This window comes from Mytilus edulis, chromosome 5 (assembly GCF_963676685.1).
Source record: "Mytilus edulis chromosome 5, xbMytEdul2.2, whole genome shotgun sequence".
In the NCBI taxonomy this organism is placed as follows: Eukaryota; Metazoa; Mollusca; class Bivalvia; order Mytilida; family Mytilidae; genus Mytilus; species Mytilus edulis.
In genome coordinates this window covers 27,961,971-27,985,286 of record NC_092348.1, presented here as the reverse complement: position 1 = coordinate 27,985,286, position 23,316 = coordinate 27,961,971, and the positions used below count along the sequence as shown (strand labels likewise).

Here is a 23,316-nt window from a genome sequence, read left to right as displayed (position 1 = left end):
TTTGTCTTTTACTTTTTAGTTTATTTTTGCTGATATCCATATGCATTTGACGTGACTCTGTAATTATACATCACGTCATTGCGATATTGTTCTATGATAATTTTTGTATTCTTGTCTTTCATTTTTGCTTATGTGCTTTGTATATATGCCTTGTTGTGTTCTTCTGGTACATATACCATGGCTCTGTGCTTATACATTCAGTCATTGTGTTATTGTGCCGTCGTAAAATTTATGTGGCTCTGTACTTATACATCCCGTAATTGTGTTATTGTTCTTTTATTATTTTTGTATTCTTTGTCTGTCATTTTCCTCATGTGCTTTGTTTATATGACGTAGCTCTGTACTTATACATCCTGTCATTGTGTTATTGCGTTATGGGAATTTATTTGTATTCTTGACTTTAATTTATTCTAAATGAGCTTTGTCTCTATGTCTTTTTGTGCTTCTTTGTTACATTATATTTGTTTTTATAGTAACAAAGATGTTATTACAATGTTGACTGATGTTCACTGCTGTACCCCTATTTAGATATTTTTACCTATCATATCTATATGTTTTGTTCACACATCGTTGTCAATGTAATGTGACTGTCGTACAAGTGAGAGGTTTAAGTTGATCCATCATTTTCTACTCAAGAAAATGCATGTACCAAGTCAGGAATATAACAGCTGTTATTCGTTTGGTGTATGTCAGCGTGTGGTGTTGCCATTTTATTAGGGACTCTCCGTTTTGGATTTCTTAATCAAATTGCAAAATCAAAAGCTCAAACACATCAAACGAATGGATAACAACTGTCATATTCCTGACTTAGTACAGGCTTATTCTTATGTAGAAAATGGTGGATTAAACCTGGTTTTAAAGCTAGCTAAACCTCTCACCTCTATGACAGTCGCATCAAATTCCAGCAAAAAGCAAATATAAAGTGCTTCGACACTCTTCGTACTCTATTAGTCTTGGTAATCTCACAAAGGAAGTATTTTAGTGCTTTGATACTGCTGATGGACTAGTCGTTAATATTATTCTCTAAGTACATGTTGTTAGTGCTTAGACACTGTTGATTATTAGTCCCGAACACATCACACAGGAAGTAGTAAGTGCTTCATAACAGCTGATCGAGTATTAATCTCGAGACTGCTGATAGAGTGTTATTCTCGAGAGTTTGATCCCGGATATCATCATTGAGGAATATTGGAGTAAGTGCTCAAATTCTTCTAATGTACTTCTTGTCTGATGGATATCATTTGAAAGAAGACGTAACCGCTTCGATGCTTTTGAGAAAATACTTGACACGATGAGATAGGATCAAGTGCTTCGATAATACTATTTCCACCAAGTATTTAGTTTAATGCTTATACATTTATTTTGTTTTACCGCATTTCAAGTTGATATTTATTTTATTTTTAACATTTTACCTAAGCATTGGTCCTGTTTCTTTTTCTCCCTCTAAATTGAGCCATCGGTTTCATTCACTTACCGAGCCTTACCACTGCTGATAATCTGTTAGTCTTGTGCCTAATTTCCACCAAGTAATGAGTGCTTTGGAAATGGTGATGATTGTACACATATTTCAACTATTCCTTCTGTTATGAACATATGCAAAGTCTAAGTTGTGAAATGTATGCTAGAACATTTACGTTTAAGAAATCAATGTTAGGGTATATTGTAATACCTTCGACGTTATTTTGAAGCACTGAACGTATACACCTTATATAGGGGTATACTAAAGTAGTTGTTTTAGAGTGTTGATATCTCTTATATATTAAAATAAGAATATGTATGATAAGAAAACTCTCCACCAGAGACAAAATGACAAATCTTCAACAATGAGCATAACCCACACTGCATAATAAGCTATTAAGAGACCTGAAATGGCAAACGTTAAACTACTAAAACGAGAAAACTAACGACCTTAATGATGTACAGAACGTTCAACGTAAAACAAATATGATAAACAGCAACAAACGACAACCATTGAATAACGAGATCCTGACTGGTGGAGTGTTGTCTCATTGTCAATCATACCACAGCTTCTTGTTTCTATATAAAGGATCTATACCTATGTGTCCTCTTTTTTTCACCTTGGCGATGATGGATCTATATCAGAGTCAAAGTACCCATAGACAGTTGAGAAGCCGAGACACAGATAGAACAACATACCAATTCATGATGTTGAAAGTAGAACTTTTGAAGAAATTAAGTCAGCCGTTCTTTCTTCTAAGCTAGCTTATTGATGCATCTGTTTATGATTGTAATTTCTGATTCATCAGAGTATACGACTTTCAGTGAAATATTGAAAAGATGCATCTTTAATAAAGAAAATAATAGAGAAACATCTTACAAAAATTAATAATCATTTTATGATTTTATGATCCATTTAAAAATGTTTTGCATCTTTGTAAGACGTGACTACAAATTATCATTAGATGAGCGATACACTCTACTCTAAACGAATTTCTATGATGATATCAGTCCTTAATAATAGTTCATCGTTTATGAACATGTGCTCGATACCATAGAACATTGCTTCTTGTTATCGTCCCAAACTGTAGGTGGTGGGCATGTTGTAAGGAAAATGCCATCTGGTGCGCATGTCACAAATTGATTACAAGCGGTACATGCTGTAAAGTCACCTTCAGCTGGACAAGCTGATAGTTTATCAATACATTTTCCTACAAGGCAAAAACTAAATTGTTTTATTATTTTCATAAGAAGATATAAAAAAAAATGATAATAATGTGAATATATTTAAAGAAATCCCAAAGTTTTCAGGTCAGAACAATACCTAAATTAAGGTAGGAAAATGTATAAAGGATAAACAAGGCAAATATCACACAACTTAGTAGAGTTCAATTATAATTCGGGATATATATATTAGCAGAAAAGATATTATGTGCAAATACATCAGCAGATACACAAAATAAGATACATTAAAGGCAAAAGTAGTTTACCAGTGATTAAATTTCAAATGGTATATTTATAATATACACACTAAGATGAAGTCGAATGTAACAAAAACAAACAGTAGATGTAGAACTCATTTCTATTTTCACGACCAGCATACTATTATAATGACCAACTCAATAATAATTGCACAAGAGCGTGCTTTTATTGGACAGTTTATGACGTCCTTACACTAGATCCGTGAAAGTTGGATGTGTACAGATTGATTATTTAGTCTAAGATGCATTATTTTTTTTTATTTGTAATTGGCTTTTGTGGATAGTTGTCTCATTGGCAATCATACCACATCTTCTTTTTTATATTTGAACTAGCTATCAATAACTGGAAGTACTCTCATATCTGTACTTAGTGTCATTTTGTTGTTAGGATGTACCAGGTCACGTCCATTCTGTTTTTTGTAAGATGTATTTCAATTATTATCCATCTGATTAGTTATGTCTTTTTCAACTGATTTTTATAGTTTGTTATTGTGTTGTACTGTAACATCACTGTCCCATGTCAAGGGAGGGTTGGGACCCCAAACATATTTAACCACGCCACATGTTATATGTTTGTACCTGTCCCAAGTCAAAACCCTGTAATTCAGTGGTTGTCGATTTTTGCTGTGTTACATATTTGTATTTCGTCATTTTTTGTTTACATTAAATAGGCGGTTAGTTTTCTCGTTGTAATTGTTTTAAATTTGTGATTTCGGGGCCGTTTATAGCAGACTATAAGGTATGGGTTTTGTACATTGTTGAAACCTTACGCTGAATTATAGCTGTTAATGTCAGTGCCATTTGGTCTTTGTGGAGAGTTGTCTCATTGACAATCCTACCACATGTTCTATTTTATGTATTGCATTTTAAAATGATTTCAATATTTTCTTTATGTATGATGATGTAGCTTCAAAACATAAATTCAATATACCACAATAACAAAGATCTTGATAGAGATATTATCCTCATTTAAAGTTACCTGTGAATATTGGTGGTCTTGGACTCACATGAGTTTCGGTACCAGTTTGTCCATTTCCAGCTGTAATTTTGAAGAGACATTTGTATACATATGATGAAGTAGCAAGAATTACCAACTACATTATAGTTGATGTTTTTTTATGGATGTCAAGGTAAAAATATATCAATTATCTTGAATCCACAGTTATGAACTTATATTCCGAGACACTAGAAGGGAAGTTTAATAAAACATCCAAATGCATTTATTATTCAGTGAGAACCTGATATCTTTAAACGTATAAGATACATTCTATATAGTTCTTTCTAATTGTGTTTTAAACCATCGCCGTTATTTAGTAGTATTTTATGTTCTATGTACAAAATGTTATAATTGATTAATAAACATATTCTAATGTATTTTAAGTGAGCCAAACATTTTTTTATCTTGTTTACAAGGAAGCTATTAAACCAAGAGTTCCAAGTGAAAATAAACTCATGATAACAACACGAACTTCACCAAAATCTGAGGGATATCTCAGGTGCTCCTGAAGGGTAAGCAGATCCTACTCCACATGTGGCACCCGTCGTGTTGCTCATGTTATAACAAATCCGGTAAGTAGTCTTATTCGGACCGTCAAATTCATAAAAGGAAAGGAAATTGTAGTAACGACGTAAGGAACATATCCGATATCATCTGTCAAACGGTCATTCCATAACGGTCAACCAACTAGTGATGGTGTCCGTAAAATTCACGAAGGGGTGATTTCAACTTCACCATTTGAAACTCTTGGTTTAATAACTTCCTTGTGAGCAGCAAGCCTCTATCAAGAAAATCATGATAGGAAATACAAGCACGGGAATATCGTATTTGTCATAACTACAATCTTTCTCCATATGTCACCTACCGAAATAGACACCTCACATGGTTTGTACTCATATGAGCAACACAATAGGTGCCACATGTGAAACAGGAAGACATTAACCTTCCGGAGCACATAAGATCTTTCTCAGTTTTTGATGGAGTGCGTGTTACTTAGTCCTTTATTCTCGATGTTGTTTCTTTTTGTTCTGATGTTTGTTTGGGTTTTTTTTCTGATTCTTTTTTATCCATGGCGTTGTCAGTTCATGATCATTTTCGATGCGTAAGTTTGAATTTTAATTTGTTATCCTTGATATCTCATTAAACAGTATAGATACGTGAACATTTGAATAATGAATATTTTAAGGTATTTTTACCATTTCACATATGTGTCGTTCGATATCATTTATTGATATAAAATTGATTTTGCTATTTTGTTAGGTTCTATTTGGTGATAAATTTGTCGCGAGTTTCGATATTTATTCTTATACATCTTTAGCTTTCAAATACGCGTTTTTGTTAACGATCCTAGTGAAGATATATCCAGAAAAATGAATGCCATTGGTTACTACAGTTCACATAAGATTGCCATTAACAAGGAAAAGTACCACCTCACCTACGCAGTCTTGAAACCTATCACCATCAGACCAAATATTTGTTGTTGTGCATTTTAAAGAAAGTTGGCTATTTGCTGGTAAACCTAGAAAACTGTAGCCAGTGTTGCATGTTGCTGTACAAGTCCTGTAAAATAATATCTCGAATAGTAAATATATCTTACATTTAAAACTTGCAATATTTTATATATAGATATAAGATTAAATAAAGGAATTTATAAAGGAAGTAGAGCATATATAAAAAATATTTATAAACATATATATTATACATTTAATATGCAGCATAAATATGTTGTCAACTATATTCGCTTTTGGCCTATTGTTTTCTCCTCAAGTCTTTGGTTATCTTTTGAATAGTTTCACTATGACATTGTGTCATTCATGTGTATTTTTAAGCTAAATATATTGTATTGGAAAAGCTATTTATAGAAGATCGTGTGATGACCTTTTGTTTTTTCCATCCTTTTTATTTGATACCATTGGCAACTATGCTATGTATCTGTACTCAAATTAGATGCAACAATCTGATAGATTGAAAATACTTAGCATTCAAATTCATAGTAAAGAACAAAACCCTTTGTATGATTTGTGGTCTCCCAAAGATGTACATAATTCAATAAAAGTATCAATGTCTAGTTTACATTTCCATTTACACTTGACATAAGGGTCTTTTAAAATAACTGTCTGGTCAACGCCTTTTGATTTCTAATTACAACAGTTATCAGGTCTGTTTAGTCATGGGCAAATGTAGATTTGATTGTAGTCTTAATGAGGGTATACTATTATTAACACCGCACTTACAAATCTGTAGCACTATACGCACATGTCACGGTTCCGTGAGCTGGAGCAGCTGTTGGCTTGCAATTTTTCATAAGAGAAGCATCTGTAAAAGTTTTAAAAAAGTAGTGTATTTTAGATTTGAGAATACAATGCCTAGTATTCATCTAGTACGTTATTGTCAAGTTGTTATTAATTAACACAATATGTCTACACGTTGAATCATTTGAAAGTCGACTATAGAGTCATCTGTCGTTTATATACTACACAAATACTAAATAATTCATACAGTATCCGGTTTTGGAGATCAATTTAAACGAAAATTAACAGAACAATGGAATTCTTTGGCGACTTGACGAATGTCAACTATCATGTGCCACCATTTCTAGAGATAAAAGAGAGTCTTGTTGGTTTTGAGGGGGAGGTTCCTTAATTTCTAATTCTATATATCATGTATATGTTTGGGATTTAAAGGACATTTGTCTTTCTCTTTAAAAAAAAATACGCATTTTATAAATTATTAACAAGTTTGGTTGTATAATTGTATTTTTCTTTAATTATTCCATACATCATTCATTTCTTTAATTAAATGGCATTACCTAGTAATGTTTTTTAACACAGTTAATACAAGAAATAGGTAAACAAAAATGGTTCATAGTGTGTTTAAATAAATCAATATTTCATAGTCAAACAAGATAGCAAAGAATGAAACTTCTTAAAATTTTCAGTTAGCTGAAACTGATTTGTATTAATTTTGTTCAAACTTTACGGTCAAATAATGTGGCTTGTTTCATACCCCAATCATTAATAAGTGATTAAAATTCCTATGAATAAGTATTGATGTCATTAACACACCTATACAGTCAGGAAATATATTTCCACTTTGCCAGGAACCATCTATCTGATTACAGGTACGAAACTCTACTGACGTAGTTTGAAAGGTAAATCCACGGTTACATGTAGCGTAACATTTCCTGGAATAAATCAAGAATGAATCTCGCACATAAACTATATATTTATGGTGTTTTATGGTGATTCGATAAAAAAAAATTGAAAACAACACGTTCTATCATTTCAATGCGTCCGAAGCGCTTTTCTGGATTTACCTTCAACAGGAACGCTAAAAGCCAAACATTTGAAATCCGAGGAGGAATAAGTACCAAAACCGTTGAAGAGCTATATGACAAAAATGCCTAAAATTGATAGACAAATTTATCTAAATTGAACTTTGCCTGAGGGAGTTAAAACCTTAGTTTCTTAATAATTTCAAATTTTATAAACGAACAATTTTAGAAAAAAATGTTAAATCAGCTACTGAGCTGATGTAACCCTCTGGGACTGATAATCCACCAGCAGAGGTATCGACCCAGTGATGTAAAAAAATGATAACAACACGTTTAATAATTTCAATCAACACGCACAAATAGCCTCAGGTGCGTCACATTTGCCACCAACAAAATACTTCTTTGAGAGAGTTACTCAACCGTTATAATTATATACGTCAGTGAAAATATAACGTTAAGTTTGCAATTGGTTTCGAAAAAAGCTCAATCAACTAGGAAACGATACACAAAAATTGCTAAAGATAGTGAATTAAACAAAAATCAAGACACAAAATTCAACCCGTGGGTATCAAGATATATCATCCAACGATTGGAAGAAATTGTATTTACATTTATCATGTATGTTTTACTTACAAATTTCCTTTCCCATCTTCGACACAGTTTACTTTTCCATTTCGAGGACTATTTGTTTTATTGCAGAGACTGGTTTGGCACTCATGTTCAATCGTAAAATATCCTGAAATCGACGCAACTGACTAAAGTAAATTGTAATTGTAACAGAACTGAAATAATATTTTTTCATTGATTATTTGTGACGTTGTTTAAATATGTATGCATCTGTTTCGTTTGTCCATTGCGATTGATCATGTTTAAATTGTTAACTTTTGAAATATCTGATTGATAATGTGCAGTTGCTCTTATGTGTTTATTTGTTATTGTTATTTTTATCATTATCATAGTATTATAATAGGATTTTGCCATCTTTTTTACTCGGGTATTTTGTTGAAGTAAAATATTCCCAAATAAAACCAATCATCTTATATAGGTTTCCTTGGACCATTTGTATTAAGCCCATCTGGCCCATAGAGCCAAATGAGCTATGCTGATAACTTTGCGTGCGTCGTCCATCGACGTCGTCGTTCGTTAACTTTTACAAAAATCTTCTCTTCTTAAACTATTGAATCAATTTTAGCTAAACTTTATCACAATCAGCATTGGCATATCTATTTTAATGAAAGTGTTTGATGACCCCGCTTGCCAACCGAGATGACCAAAAATGAAACATAGCGGTAGAAAACAAGTTGTGTCTAGTATTTTAAAAACTTTTATAAATAGATACAATCTGATAGGACAAAAATGATCAAAAAGATCAATTTTACGAATAGTTTATTGTCTTGAAAGCTGTCAGGCGACTAGCAATAGGATTTATTAACCATAAATGACAAATTTTATACTTTTTTCTTTATTTTTAGCACTTATTTTTCAAAAATGACTTTTCAATCTTCAGGCGATTCCTTATTAGAGTTACTGCCCTTTGATGATTATTTTAACCAAATTTTTGTTTTTTTGTTTTTAATTATATCTTAAAAAATTAAAAGATAAATAAAAACTAGAATAAGCAAAAATGACCAGAAAGACGCAATCTTCATTTGAGACAATATAGGGGAAATTTTCCGGCGATTCTTTAATGGATTTGTTGCCCTTCTATGGTAATTTGTACAATTATTTTGTGATTAGCCTAAGATTAATAGAAACTTTTAATAACAAAATATTTCACATTTCTTAACGTTTTTATCAAGAATTAGTTGTTTAATTTCATACTATTCTGTTCTAATTTGACAAACCATCTTACGAGTGATATTAAATTGGTTACGTTTTATGTGCCAAATTTGGCGATATAATCTGATGATTTTTTGTGAGCTAAACAAAGACAACAAAAATAACGTCAACACTTGAGTGAGAAAACATCGACGAACACAAATTGTTTTCATTATATGTTGAATGACTTTTCTTATATCCATTTAATAGCTGTTACATTTTTTACAGTTTATTTATGTACTCGTTGCTACGGTCGTTCTAAAGGCTTATTTACTCTCACTTGTTTTTATCTAATAATTATCAACACGCAGTCAGATGCGAGACGGTTACCTTTCATAGTGTATGTATAATTCATAAATTGTTAAAATTTAATTTTAGATTGCAAACAGTTCTTGATACTGAAAACTTACCTAAAATTAGTACAGAAATAATCAGGGCGGTTTCCATGCTGATTCTGAAAACATGTGCATTAACCCAGGCGTGCCTATATATTGACCACCGAATCAGGAAAATAATTTTTTTATTTATTTTATCCATTTATTATTATACGTAATATTAAGACATAGTTTTGATTTGAATACTTAAATGCCATAATTTATTTGAAGTAGTTGACAGTGTTTCAGTTAGGTAACGATAAGTTTACACAAAAACTTGGACACTAAGAAATGTCAATGTATTATATCAAAATACCACTGAATATTACTATAACATACGAAAGATCTTTGTCATTAAGTTTATTCGCATATTTGAAAGCAAGACAGTTGTCACCTGTCAGAAATGTACGAAATGTGTTGCATTTTATTTTCTATTTTTATTCCAGAATTGTTGTATGTTAGAAAACAAATTATAGATTTAAGCATCGTCATTTTACCTCTTCATCATTTTAAAATATTCAAACTGACACTTGTAATAACATTAACGGTACCAATTTTCCTGCACCAGATGCGCATTACGACAATACATGTCTCTTCAATGATGCTCGTGGCCAAAACATTTGAAATCCAAAGCTTATATAAAAGATGAAGAGTTATAATCCAAACAGTCCAAAACGTATAGCCAAATCTGTGAAAGGAATCAGAGCTTTGCATGACGGAGATACATTCCTTTATTTATAATAATTTCTAACATTGTAATATGTATTGTTGTATCATTGTTGGGATCATGTAGGGGTTCGTGTTGCTCAGTTTTTAGTGTTTTATGTTGTTCTTTTTTTCCCATGGCGTTGTCAGTTTATTTTCTACTTTTAATGAGTTTGAATGTTTGTTTGGTATCTTTCGTCCTCTTATACTTAAATTTAAATCAATTACCTATTGCCCTGATTCGTAGCCGCGGGCAACCTTTGTATCTGAGGGGTTATTATACTTATTATTCCACGAATATCCAGTCAGTAAGTGTTTTATTACACCGAAAGTGACCACAGACAATAAATGTCAGTGCTTAATCAACTATGGTAATATAAAAAGAAGAAACCAAAACATCCTGTTTAACGTTTACTTCATATATATTCTATTTGATAAGGTTACGTCCCGCACAAACAACAATCCTGACAAACACTGAATTACAGGCTCTTGCCACGGGGCAGGCACATACATACAGAATGTGGAGGGGTTAAATATTTGAAGTTTGTTGTAAAATTGTTTTATCTAGGGCAAAAAGTTGGAACTATTGACCGATCCAATATTTCAACGCTTTCAATTTGAAAATAGTGAAAATATTGGATATACAGTTATCAAAGGTACCAGGATTATAATTTAGTACGCCAGACGGGCGTTTCGTCTTCATAAGACTCATCAGTGACGCTCATATCAAAATATTTATAAAGCCAAAGAAGTACAAAGTTGAAGAGCATTGAGGATCCAAAATTCCACAAATGTGTGCCAAATACGGCTAAGGTAATCTATGCCTGGGATAAGAAAATCCTTAGTTTTTCGAAAAATTCAAAGTTTTGTAATGCGGGGTTCACACATTGCCGATTATTGCTCCCGTTTGAGATCAGACAGCGATACGACACGAAAAGTGAAAAAGTCGGATTAGTATCCTCAATTATCTGGAATGTCCTATTATTGTCTGAACGCAGTCGTTTTAGTTCGTAACAGATTCCTACTGGTCGGGAAGGGTCCGAATAGTTCGGCAAAGCACCCCGACAGTTAGGTGCGTCCCGTAACATTCGGGGAAACTCAGCCGATTTTGTCTAGTCGGATTACAATCGTGCCTATGTCGTGACAGATATCGGATCGAATTCCTAACAATGTTCTGTGTATTCGGGACGGTGTCCTGTGCAACGGGAATGATCTGGAGAAGTCCCGACAATAACAGAATACAATACGACTGAGACCAGACAAAGCCGTTTGCAATGCGATAGAGCGGACCGTGATAGGATTACGTTCCGACAGTACCTGATCATCCCGATTATGCCGACAGTTTTCGAACGGATAACTTCCGTCAGAGTCGGTTCACTGTCTGGTCACTATCTGATCTCTGTCGGATTACATTCGATAGAATCGGGACGCAGTCGTGACAGACTTGGTGGAATTTTACCTGGCGAAAGATACAAATCGAATTTCCATCCACGATTCACAGGATCTTGATCAGACTTTTGACAAATTTTAATCGGGAATGGTCCTGTCAAGGACGGCAGTAAAAATCGTGAATGTGTGACCCCAGCTTAACAGGAAATTTATTAAAATGACCACATTATTGATATTCATGTCAACACCGAAGTGTTGGCTACTGGGCTGGTGATACCCTCTGGTATTTATTTTATATAAAAAATGATAACTGAAGTATAATAAATATAATTATAGACTACTATATAAAAGGAAATATATAACCTTAAGGTGGTACCAAACATCTTCACTAAAATTAATTTGGCTCGTTTAACATTCATAAAATTTTGGAAAAATGTTAACTTTGACTATATGACAAAAATATAAAATTTTCAAAAAACTTGAACCACACACTTTATCTGAAAATTTTCGTTGGACATATTTCTTCAACAATAGAAAGTAATTAAAACGTTTAGCTAATTTTTAGAGAGTTATCTCCCTGTAGTGTTATGTACCACCTTAATACCGGTTTTTCTACCTCAGGCATAGACTACCTTAGCTGTATTTGGCAAAACTTTTAGGAATTTTGGTCCATAATGCTCTTCAACTTCGTACTTTTTTTTTGCCTTTTTAACTTTTTTGGATTCGAGCGTCACTGATGAGTCTTTTGTAGACGAAACGCGCGTCTGGTGTATATACAAAATTTAGTCCTGGTATCTATGATGAGTTGATTGGTACTTATTTGAGTAATATATTAAGCATAATGATATACAATCGTCGTAAAAGCAAGTTCTTCGTTACGGAAACGTTTCACACGTTGTTTCCAACGCATAGCCATTTATTTTGTTTAATTGCATTCCAAGTTGGTATCTGTTTATTTGTAAAAGCACTAAGCATATTTCTTGATGTATGTATAGAAAAGTAATGTATATTTTATATTCTCGCCCTCGCCTATTTTTAAAACTGGATGTAAAGATTTCATAAAATTCCTTGAACAGCTGTAATCATTTGGGATATATATGTTCATAGCTTTCATAATTTTTGGTCCTCGATGGCTTAGTGGTCTAAAGCAGTTCAACTGCTGTATCATTAGCATACAAACTATGATGTTGTTAGTTGGAACCCCACAAGTGACATGTGCGCTTGACTACTTTCTTAATTTGGCAAATATTGTCTTTTTTTCTACCGAAGGTACATTGTTAGGGGTTCTCTCATGGTACTTCATCTTGCTTAACAAATAAAAATAGACCACAACGTAAAAGTCAATAGTACTTAAAATAGAATTACTATCAAGAAATCTGTCCATAATTCGATTAATGGGGGAATCACCTAATGAGATTTGTTTTATCTAAATTGCAAATACTATGTAGATAACACTTTAGAAATCGCAGGTTACCTTTTTTGATATTCAAATTGTATGAATAAATTATATAAGGTGCCATTTTATTAGGGAGTTTCCTTTTTTGTATTTTCCTCGGAGTTCAGTATTTTTGTGATTTAACTTTTTTCATATATATGCATCCCACGAACAATAAACACATCCAGCAGTATGTTTTCAAAAAATGCATGTAACGATTAACCGAACAATGATGCCGTCAGTTCAACTTTTGATGAGATAATATCTAACGCTAGAAGAGGACCTTCTTACCTTTTAATATATTCTCGTTTTGCAAAGATTTCAACAGAACTAACTAGATTGATATAAAAACTACTAGAAAATTATTTTATGATTTTATGATCCATTTAAGTGTTTCGTGTTTTTGTGTACCACGTGACTACAAAGTATGCCTAAATGCACAGTATACTCTGACTAAAACTTTTTTCTATGATGATACTTCTTCATAATAATAGTTCATTGTTTATGAGCAGGTTTTCGATACCATAGAACATTTCTTCTCATTATCATCCCAAACTGTAGGTGGTGGACATGTAGTGATGAAAATACCATCTGGTGCGCATGTCACAAATTGATTGCAAGCGGTGCAGGCTGTGAAGTCACCTTCACCTGGACAAGCTGATAGTTGATCAATACATGTTCCTACAAAGCAAAACAAATCGTTGAATATTGTACCCGGATATTAAATTAAATTGCTAAAAAAAATAATCGTTAATGTCAATGCTATATTTTAAGTATCCAAAAATGTTGTTCGACTCGTCTGAGATTTAAATCAGCCAAATACATAAAGGTGAAAAACTAAATACCACACCAGGTAAGGAAATTCAATCATTCTCTGTATTGTATCCTAACAGGCACGGAATTATATGGAATTAGTCGGCAGATGCACAACATGAGATACATTAAAGTCAACAATAGTTTACAAAAGTATACACCTCGTTACTATATTAAGAGTAAACAAATAGTTATCAAAAGTACCGGGATTATAATGTAGTACGCCAGACGAGCGTTTCGTCTTCACAAGACTCTTCAGTGACGCTCATATCAAAATATTTATAAAGCCAAATAAGTACAAAGTTCAAGAGCATTGAGGATCCAACATTCCAAAAAAGTTGTGCCAAATACGGCTAAGGTAATTTATGCCTGGGATAAGAAAATTCTTAGTTTTGTAAACAGGAAATTTATAAAAATGACCACATTATTGATATTCATATTAACACCGAAATGTTGAATACTGGGCTGGACAAATCAAGATATTAAAAGTCGTATGAAACAGAAAAACATTAATAGATACATCATTTAAACGTAAATATCGGGGGTGCTTGAACATTTAAAAAACACATTCAAACACAATATCATAGCTCAAGTTTAAAATAGTATGCCTTTTTTAATTACCTGTGAATACTGGTGGTCTTTGGCTCACATTGGTCCCAGTTCCAGTTTGTCCGTCACCAGCTGTAATTTGGAGAGAAAAGACATAAGTATAATATGTTTGTGTGGTTGAACCTAAGAATAAGTTTTTGATAACTTTATTAGTGGTTTTTTTTTGTCACATATAGCCCTTAAGCATTTTGCTCTTATCAGTTAGTCCTTTCTTGTAATATAGCTCTTCACGTTAATCAAATTTGCATTTAAATATTTTGCTTTATTCATGAACATACATCCAGATTACCGTTATGAAGGCATAAAGTTGAAGTTGACGTATTTAGACATTAATATAGATTCAATGGAACATGTAAATAAGGAAATAACCCCCACCCGTTTTTATACGGAAGTTTTGAATTGATTAGTGCTAATTATTCAACGTATATTTAAACAGAAATATTAAGCAGTGCGCTTTTAAATTTGCCATTTTTAGATGTTATTGTGTTGGTTTATTCCTTGAATGCCAACATCCTTTGATCTACCTACAATTTACCTGTAAAATTATGTTGGCGTTCAAGGAATAGGTGAAAGTAGTTATCACAACAAAAGTGCATGCTTATCAAAACAATCATACTAATTAAACAGATACGTAAATACAGGTAGCTAAATCTAGTTCATGTATGTTAAAATGTTAAAAAATCATATTTTGCTGCTCCTGCTTGAACAAATAGGATTCTCTTAAAATGCAACTTTAAAAAGTGTTGCATCACAAAATCAATATGTGCATATTGTCAGGACAGGAATTCAAGTTTGGACTTTGAAGATTTATTTTTCAATATTTCTATAGTTGTGTGTGCTGTAATATCCTTCCATATTACTGATTAAATTTCTTGAAACTTTGTATCTCGTGTTAGATTACTATTTTGTTTATTTCAGTTTGTTCAGGATATTTTTCTTGGTCATACAATTACACCTTTTTTTTATTGTAGGTGATTCGTAAAATAACATTGTTTAGTTGTTTGTCATGTTCGCAACTCATCTGAATTATTTTTACCATATTTTATGGATTTTTTTGATACTGTTGTAGAGTTTCCAGCTTAGAAGTTATCAAATTAACTTAATTATTTTTTAAATTTAATAAATTGTACAACTGAAATCTTCATATAGTTTATATTAACTAATAAAATATTTAAATTGATATGGAACTAAACAAATCTCTTATATCCTTTATTTAGTTTGAAATAATTGTATTAAACTAAAATTTCATTAATTTTTTTTAATATTTCTTATGTTATTAACATGTTCATTTCAAACATATTTTTTGAAAAAAAAGTAATAAAACATTTTAACTTTCTTTATTTCTTTAAATTTTATAATAATTTTACCCCTAAAATCTACTATTTTTCCTTATGAGAAAGTGATAAAATGTTGCATTTCTATAAAGTTCATTATTTTTTTTAACAGTTCAATACTTATAAAAACACCTATTGTTCTTATATAAACATCTATTGAAATAGTTTTGTTGGCATTCAAGGAATAGGTAAGAAATAAAATGTTGGCATTCGAGGAAGACACCATTGTGTTGTCTGTTTTTCTATATCGTGTGGATTACAATTGACTATTGTATTCTTCTATGCTTTTTTAACAACAGTTCATAAGGAAAGATTGTGTACACTAGTTTGAGTATGAAATTTTTCTATTGTAGTAAATACATAAAATAACTAACTTCATCTAGTGTTCGTTAAATGGTAATAGTATTTTTGTACAATACACATTAGGAAAAAGTAAAATCCCCAAAATTCTGAACACCGAGGAAAATTCAAAACGGAAAGTCACTAATCGACTGTGATTGACAAAGAGAAACACCAACTTACCCACGCAGTCTTGGAATCTATCACCATCAGCCCAAATGCTTGTTGTTGTGCATTTTAAAGAAAGTTGGCTATTTGCTGGTAAACCTTGGAAACAGAAGCCAGTGTCGCATGTTGCCGTACAAGTCCTTTAAAGATAATATGTCAAACATGTTATACTCCATCATTCGTTTAAATATAAAATGCCATTTATTGTGACTTAAAAGTAAGTAAAGCATTTATAAACATAAAAAGTAAAAACTCCATAACTATGATGTCTATATATTTGGTTTTTTTTCTATTATTATTTTGTTTTCCTCAGGCCGTTGTTTTTCTCTTTTGAATTATTTTTGTTTTCATTTTGTCATGTCTAGAACTTATATATGTTACTTCATTTTGGTATGTTCTAATATACAACTGTTAAAATAAAAAAAAATTGGGAATCTATAAATTTGATTTAGCATTACATGAAGTTAATGTTATTTACATCGCACTTACAAATCTGTAGTGCTATATGCACAAGACACGGTTCCGTGAGCCGGAGCGGCGATTGGCCTGCAGTTCTTCACAAGAAAAGCATCTGAAAAGTACAAAAAATTATCCCAACATAATACAATTAGGCATTTTTCAATTAGATATCAATTTGGGCTCGATTATAGAGTTTCTTTAAATGTCTGTCGTCTAGAAATAATAATTGAATTGATACTAGATATTTCATATATTCTCCGGATATCGAAGATTAATTTAAACGGTATATAACCGGACAATAGAATTCAAACGACAACATGAATAACCGGATTCCGCAAAACAAATTTCCGAATAGGAACAAACTCTTTCCACAGATGAAATAAATATATAACGTATTGTTCTTGTGCAATATTTCGTCATTAATAACAAAGTTGTATTATGCCATGTGTTGTCCTGATTTTTTGTTCCAAACGACCTTATCCTTCAAAATAAAATCCGACAAACGATAATGAACGAATCATGTGTTTTGTTTAATATTTCACAGTGATATCTAACTTTAAATTTGTTTAAACCTGTTTATTAACATTTGACTTTAATTATTTATCCCTTATAAATTTTATTAACTATGAATTTGCATTCAGGTATCGAAGATCAAATTTATTCGTTCATTGTGTTTTAATTTGCGTTTTTTGATTGAGTTAAGCCTTCCAATTTATATTTTATAGTGTATTTTTTTTCTATTTTGTGATGTTATACTATTGTTTCAGAACAGGGAGAAGGTTTGGAACCATTAAAACGTTTAATCCCATTGCAAATGTTTGCACCTGCCCTAAGTCAGGAATCTGATGTACAGTAGTTGCCGTCTGTTTATGTAGTTCATACGTGTTTCTCGTTTCTCGTTTTTGTATAGATTAGACAGTTGTTTTTTCCGTTTGAATGTTTTACAGGACTTATTTTTAGGGCCCTTTATAGCTTACTGTTTGGTGTGAGTCAAGGCTCCATGTTGAAGGCCGTACCTTTACCTATAATGATTTACTTTTATAAATTGTTATTTGAATGGAGAGTTGTCTCATTGTCACTCGTACCACATCTTCCTATATCTATTTGCTTAATTTTTGTACTTACCTAAATTGTTAAGTCCGCCAGTTACATCAAATAATAAGGCATTGGTACTAGCAATCAAAATACAAATAACTGAAAGTACAAACGTATCGATATCATTAATCTATTATTATTATTAGATTCGAATATGACGTCGTATATATGGTTAATTTATTTGCACAACCCTCATGATGAGGAAGGAGTCTTGTTTAATTCGTGCTCATAATAACAAATTCGGAACCTCATAAACTTGTCGAGGGACATACACATATAGTTTGATGGATTTTTGCATTATCATAAAAAGCGAAAAGTGCTTTTGCAAAAGCTCAAACCGGTATATGTGTTTTGATTATTAGCAAATCATGATATAAACATACAACTTAAATAGATTTGTTTTTTTTGTTCAAATGTTGCAATGACATAAATTAAAAAAGTAAAAGGGATTCAATGTAACTACAAAGCAGACACAGCTATGATAAAATGAAATATTTAGTTAGTGAAATTGTTTTGAAGTATGAACAATTGCTCCGCTTAAGGTTTACATTTCTGTAAATATTGACAATGCATTTTCCCATAGGAACTTCCTTTAATGCTAAAAATGTTCCACTTTTGTTATGAAGTTTTGAAAAATATCATATCCTAGAATAAAAAGTTCATATGCACTGCTATTTTTTTCAAAGGTCAAAATATAGGGCTGTGCGGCATATTTTCAACGTTTATATGCCCCGAACTTCTTAAACTAACACTAACTTTCTTAACTACCTCTACCATGAATGAAGGGTTACCACAGATTTCAATGTAAACAATATGCACATGTATATTTACTGGTAACATTCCCAAGTTATGTCTCTATGATATGCAACCTACAGATCGGAACTGGGAACCAGTATGTAAACAACATTAAATATCTATGAATATTCTATTTCTCCCCAAAACAGGCGTGGTTTGAGAAACAGCTGTATTTACAAAGTGTAACATTTACTAGGTTATTGACTGATGAATTGATTGAATGAATGGTTTAAAACGCTACTTTCATCACCAGCCTGCTATTTCGTGGCTGTTAATAATTGTTGGAAGCGAATGCCACAATGCTTTGGTAAGAACCACTCACCACGATTGGAACACGGACAAGGATTGACAAGAAAGGCCTTTAGTGAAACCCATATATCATTTAATATAAAAATGAGTAGATTTGATTTGATTACCAATGCAACATTCATCCACCAGAGACAAAAGGAAGGGGGTGTTCACATATATATGTGATCTTTCAGTAAGTCAATTAATAACTAACAGGTCAAACAATCATACGCCTTTCTGTCCTTATCTCTATCAGAGACACCGTATCATGACCTGTCCGTTTTAACTTATATATGGGTCAATCCCACATTAAAGAATGCCATAGTATGATAAGGGGTCATTATTTTAATTGAAAATTATCAATGTAAATGTTAAAAATGGACCTTTACCCATTTACACATATAGAATACTAGTATATAGACATTCAATGGTCAATGAATATTTGCAATTCGACATTTGACAAATATGTAGATATCTAAATCTACCATGAAAAAGACGCTTTTATATGATTCCTTGCACTTTATAAATATGGTGTAAGAGTAGTTACTAACGATGCAACCATTAAGGGGGATGGATTTTTGTCTGAGTCGTTTAAACATTATAAGGTAAGGGGTAAATCTGGATTCAGAATAATGTTTTTGTCATCTGCTTAACCACATTTTTTAATCAAATTGGGAATCAGAGTATAAGAACACCATGACATCCATTTGAATAGTTGTTTCCTAATGATTAATGTTAATGCACGAAGATATAAAATTCTTGTGAAAAAAAATAGTTTAATATACGGTGTTTTTTTTTATTATTATTCATTTATTAATTATAGTGTACTCTTTCGAATATTGATAAGGAATAATATAGTAAAAGAAAATACGAAACACAGTACCAGTGTCTTGACGCGAATTTATTTTTAGCACTTTTGATAATATACAAAATCATGTAATTCATTCAACAAAAAATAAGTAAATATGATTGAACTCTCTTCTCAAAACTTTATGCCGCTATAAAACAAAACGTTTTATAACTCTACCCAAAAAAAAATTAATATATATTGCATTTTTGTATACGTTAACACCTATAGATTATTTTTAAATCAAATACGTCAATGACTATGAAATATTTGCTACGCTATTTTTCAATAGAAGAAACAATTTTAAGTTGCATGCAAAGTTTCAGAAAAATAGTTCAGAGAAAGCAATTTTAACAGCATAATTCTTACAGAATAATTAACAGAATTTGACCTATGATCACAAGTGAAAACAATTTTTGAATATTTATTATAGTTTAACGGTAAACTTACTTGGAACTGCAAGAGTGTTCATGGTGTCGCTCTGGTCAGGATACAGTCGTCTGGTTAGTGAAGTTATCTCGACACGTTTCTTATCACTAGGTCATGTAGTATAAGCTATAGAGTACATGATAAGATACAAGTATTATGTAATATTGTCCATTTATTTTCTGATCAAATTAATTCTCTATTACCGGGATTAGAAGGCTAAATATTTATACTTAGGTTTCAATGTATAGATAATAACTCTTATGGTGTCATTTTGGATCATTATGGACGATTTTAGTTTGATATAGGTCAGTAGATGAATCAAAAAGCCTCCTTAGTAATTAAATAAATGTAATTTAAAATAGATATCATCTTTTCGTGTTTTCTTATACTATAGCCATCCTAAGAAGTCCTCAAACTCGGTCAGAAATTTCATGAGTTCTATTCAGCCAATGGGTTAGACGGAAAAATTATAATTGAGTAATGGTTCCTTATAGACAAAAAGTTATACATTCCACAAAAGATACCATGATGTGTTCACATTACAACTTGTTTTGTTTTGTTTTTTTTTGGTAGGAGGGGTAATTTAAACAATACTCAATGGTAAACTAATGTTGTGTTTTAGCTCTTAGTAATGTTTCTTATATTTAGATTTTTCTCCACCTATCAATCTGAAAGCCTATTAAAATAAGAACACAGACGGGTTTTACAGTTCATCAATTTCTTGTTCACAACATTTTTTTAATTTACATAAAAATGCGAAATTGTCTGTGCAACGACAACGGTCAATGACGTCAAGAATAACAGATATGAAAAATACTGGAAAATGAAAAAAAAAATGCAAACAAATTATCGTGCGACAAAAGTAACATCAAGAAAAAATAGTTTGAAAGGTCCAGGGAGATACTCAAATAAATATTATACAGTCCAATAACGGGCAACATCATCTAAAAAAATGTAACAATACAAAACAAAACAAAAACCAGCAATAACACAACACAACACCAAAAATTAAAGACGTACAGTTTCACGAACTATACACAATAACATGTTTTTTTGTTTTGTGGGAACTCAAGTGCTCCGGAAGGTTAATATGCAGTAGATACTGTTCTTCTAAATCCACCTTTCGTGGTAGTCATTTACAGTAAAGAAATAAGGCGATAGTCGCAGTTGGCAATGTTTCTTGCGAGTTAAAGAATGATGTGATTGTTATTTCAGCTTACATCTGTGACACTACACCACAATAGTCCACAAAGTCTTGATGTCGACTTCATAAAAATGTTATATGTTTAACACACATTATTTTAAAATAGAAAAACATACTGTTGATTGTATCATTGTAAAGAATCATTAATGACCATTATCGCACCTCGGGTCGATTATTGCATTATGATTTGTTTCACACCGTCGCTTGGTGACCCCTATGAACCAGTAGGAGTTTTGTAGATTTCATACGGGACAAATGACGACACGTTTACTATTAATGGGGATGACATCGATTAATGTTCTAATGTATTTTATGCTTATTTTTACACATAACTTAGCAGTAGAAGTCCCGTGTGCAATAAGTTCGTTACATGGTCCACTTCTGGCCTCCTACGGACCCATAGATGGTCAGTAAAATATATGGTCCCGAATGGAGTCAATAGAAAACCATATAACTATTAATATGTCAATTATATTTTGGACAATTCTAAAATTTATGAAAAGCTTGGTAATTTTAAATGTTACGTTCGATAGTAGTTTTGATTGGTTGCATTTCTTTCTAATCGACGTGTGTGTGCATTTTGTATGTTGAGATATATTAGAACATCTGTAATCTACGTTGTATTACCATTTCTGCATATTTCATTTTACATAACTCTTGTTTATGTATCAGTTAACAAGCCAAAAATTGTCAGAATTAATATTACAAAAATACCAAGCTCCGAGGAAAATCCAAACGGAAAGTCCATTATCAAATGACAAAAATTAAAAGTTCAAACCCATCAAACGAATGAACAACAACTGTCATACTCCTAACTTGGTACAAGCATTTTCTTATGTAGTAATAAGTAGATTAAACCTGGTTATATGAATAGCTTAACCTCTTTCTTATTTGATAATTCATTATTTTGACAATAATGTGCGAAAAAAACAAACAGACATAATAGGTAAACATGTCCAAATTGGAGGTACAGCAGTTAACAATGTATTATAATCTTAATTACTGTATAAAGAAAATCTAAATATGTCGACAAAGAAGAGTATAAGATCATATAGACAAAGCTCATTAGCAAAAAACACAAGAATACACAAAGTTACAATTACCACAAAAACACAATGACAAGATGTATAAGTACAGAGCCGTGTTTTCTTTCTTTGAGGTTGAATGCATGTATGTTTAACCTCCAGCAAGCAATATTCTAATTTTATTCATAATGATAAAATGTTAGAATTACATAAAAGAGGGACGAATGATACCAGAGGGACAGTCAAAATCATAAATTGAAAATAAACTGACAACGCCATGGCAAAAAATGAAAGAAGACAGAGAAACAATAGGATACATGACATAACATACAACACTTAAGACTAAGCAACGCGAACCCCACCAACAACTGGGGTGGGGTGGAATCTCAGATGCTCATACACTTCTATACACTGTACTTGCATAATGACGGAATCTAAGGTGTGATCTCACAACGGTACATTTTGTTGGAGTTTCTTCTCTAGAAAATGTTTGCTCTCATTTCTTAATGCAGAATACAATTTCATTTTGTCTTTGATCCAACGAAACTTAATTCACAAACTCTCCGAAGATAAGCGAGAACCATACCACAAAATCAAAATTTTACACGAAGTGTTTTAATCAGGGGGAATTTATTTTTTGTTCATTTGTGTAAAATAACAAAAATACCGAACTCCCAGGAAATTTAAAAAAAAGAAAAGTACCTAGTCAAACGGCAAAAACAAAAGCTCAAATGCATCAACCGAATGGATGACAACTGTGATTTTCCTGACTTGGTACAAGCATTTTCTTATGACGAATTTGTTCTAATGATCGTTCATTTATTTTATGATACCAAGAACATAAATTGTTACAATAACAGCATAGGTTAAGAAAGACGTACCAAAATAACTGCAATACGACAATCTAAGTCAGAATTTGAAAAAGAGAAAAATACTCTTACAAATGGAATTCTCTAAAAATGTTGTTGAAGATATATAAA

The 23,316-nt window shown here is 31.8% G+C and overlaps 2 protein-coding genes across 2 annotated transcripts; both read right to left on the bottom strand.

The window, feature by feature from the left end:
• Nucleotides 1-2,288: 2,288 nt before the first annotated feature.
• Nucleotides 2,289-9,560, bottom strand: LOC139522349 (uncharacterized). Its single transcript, XM_071315880.1, has 7 exons — nt 9,439-9,560; nt 7,844-7,946; nt 7,002-7,120; nt 6,171-6,252; nt 5,372-5,496; nt 3,919-3,978; nt 2,289-2,669 (listed from the first exon to the last, which is right to left on the bottom strand). Exons 1-7 carry the CDS (start codon nt 9,473-9,475, stop codon nt 2,491-2,493), a joined length of 705 nt encoding a protein of 234 aa, XP_071171981.1. The 5' UTR covers nt 9,476-9,560; the 3' UTR covers nt 2,289-2,490.
• A 3,731-nt stretch (nt 9,561-13,291) lies between these two features.
• On the bottom strand, nt 13,292-20,227 carry LOC139523340 (uncharacterized). Its single transcript, XM_071317221.1, has 6 exons — nt 20,129-20,227; nt 17,779-17,847; nt 16,684-16,765; nt 16,210-16,334; nt 14,366-14,425; nt 13,292-13,612 (listed from the first exon to the last, which is right to left on the bottom strand). Exons 1-6 carry the CDS (start codon nt 20,148-20,150, stop codon nt 13,434-13,436), a joined length of 537 nt encoding a protein of 178 aa, XP_071173322.1. The 5' UTR covers nt 20,151-20,227; the 3' UTR covers nt 13,292-13,433.
• Nucleotides 20,228-23,316: the final 3,089 nt, after the last annotated feature.

Coding starts and splice junctions, on each gene's coding strand:
- LOC139523340 (XM_071317221.1), bottom strand. CDS start 20,150: ATGAACACTCTTGCAGTTCCAA. Junction 16,766..17,778: donor TGGCGGACTTAACAATTTAG/GTAAGTACAAAA, acceptor TGTACTTTTCAG/ATGCTTTTCTTGTGAAGAAC. Junction 13,613..14,365: donor AAGACCACCAGTATTCACAG/GTAATTAAAAAA, acceptor TTTGCTTTGTAG/GAACATGTATTGATCAACTA.
- LOC139522349 (XM_071315880.1), bottom strand. CDS start 9,475: ATGGAAACCGCCCTGATTATTTCTGTACTAATTTTAG. Junction 7,947..9,438: donor TATTTCTGTACTAATTTTAG/GTAAGTTTTCAG, acceptor CGTCGATTTCAG/GATATTTTACGATTGAACAT. Junction 3,979..5,371: donor TAGGTTTCAAGACTGCGTAG/GTGAGGTGGTAC, acceptor TCAAAATTACAG/CTGGAAATGGACAAACTGGT.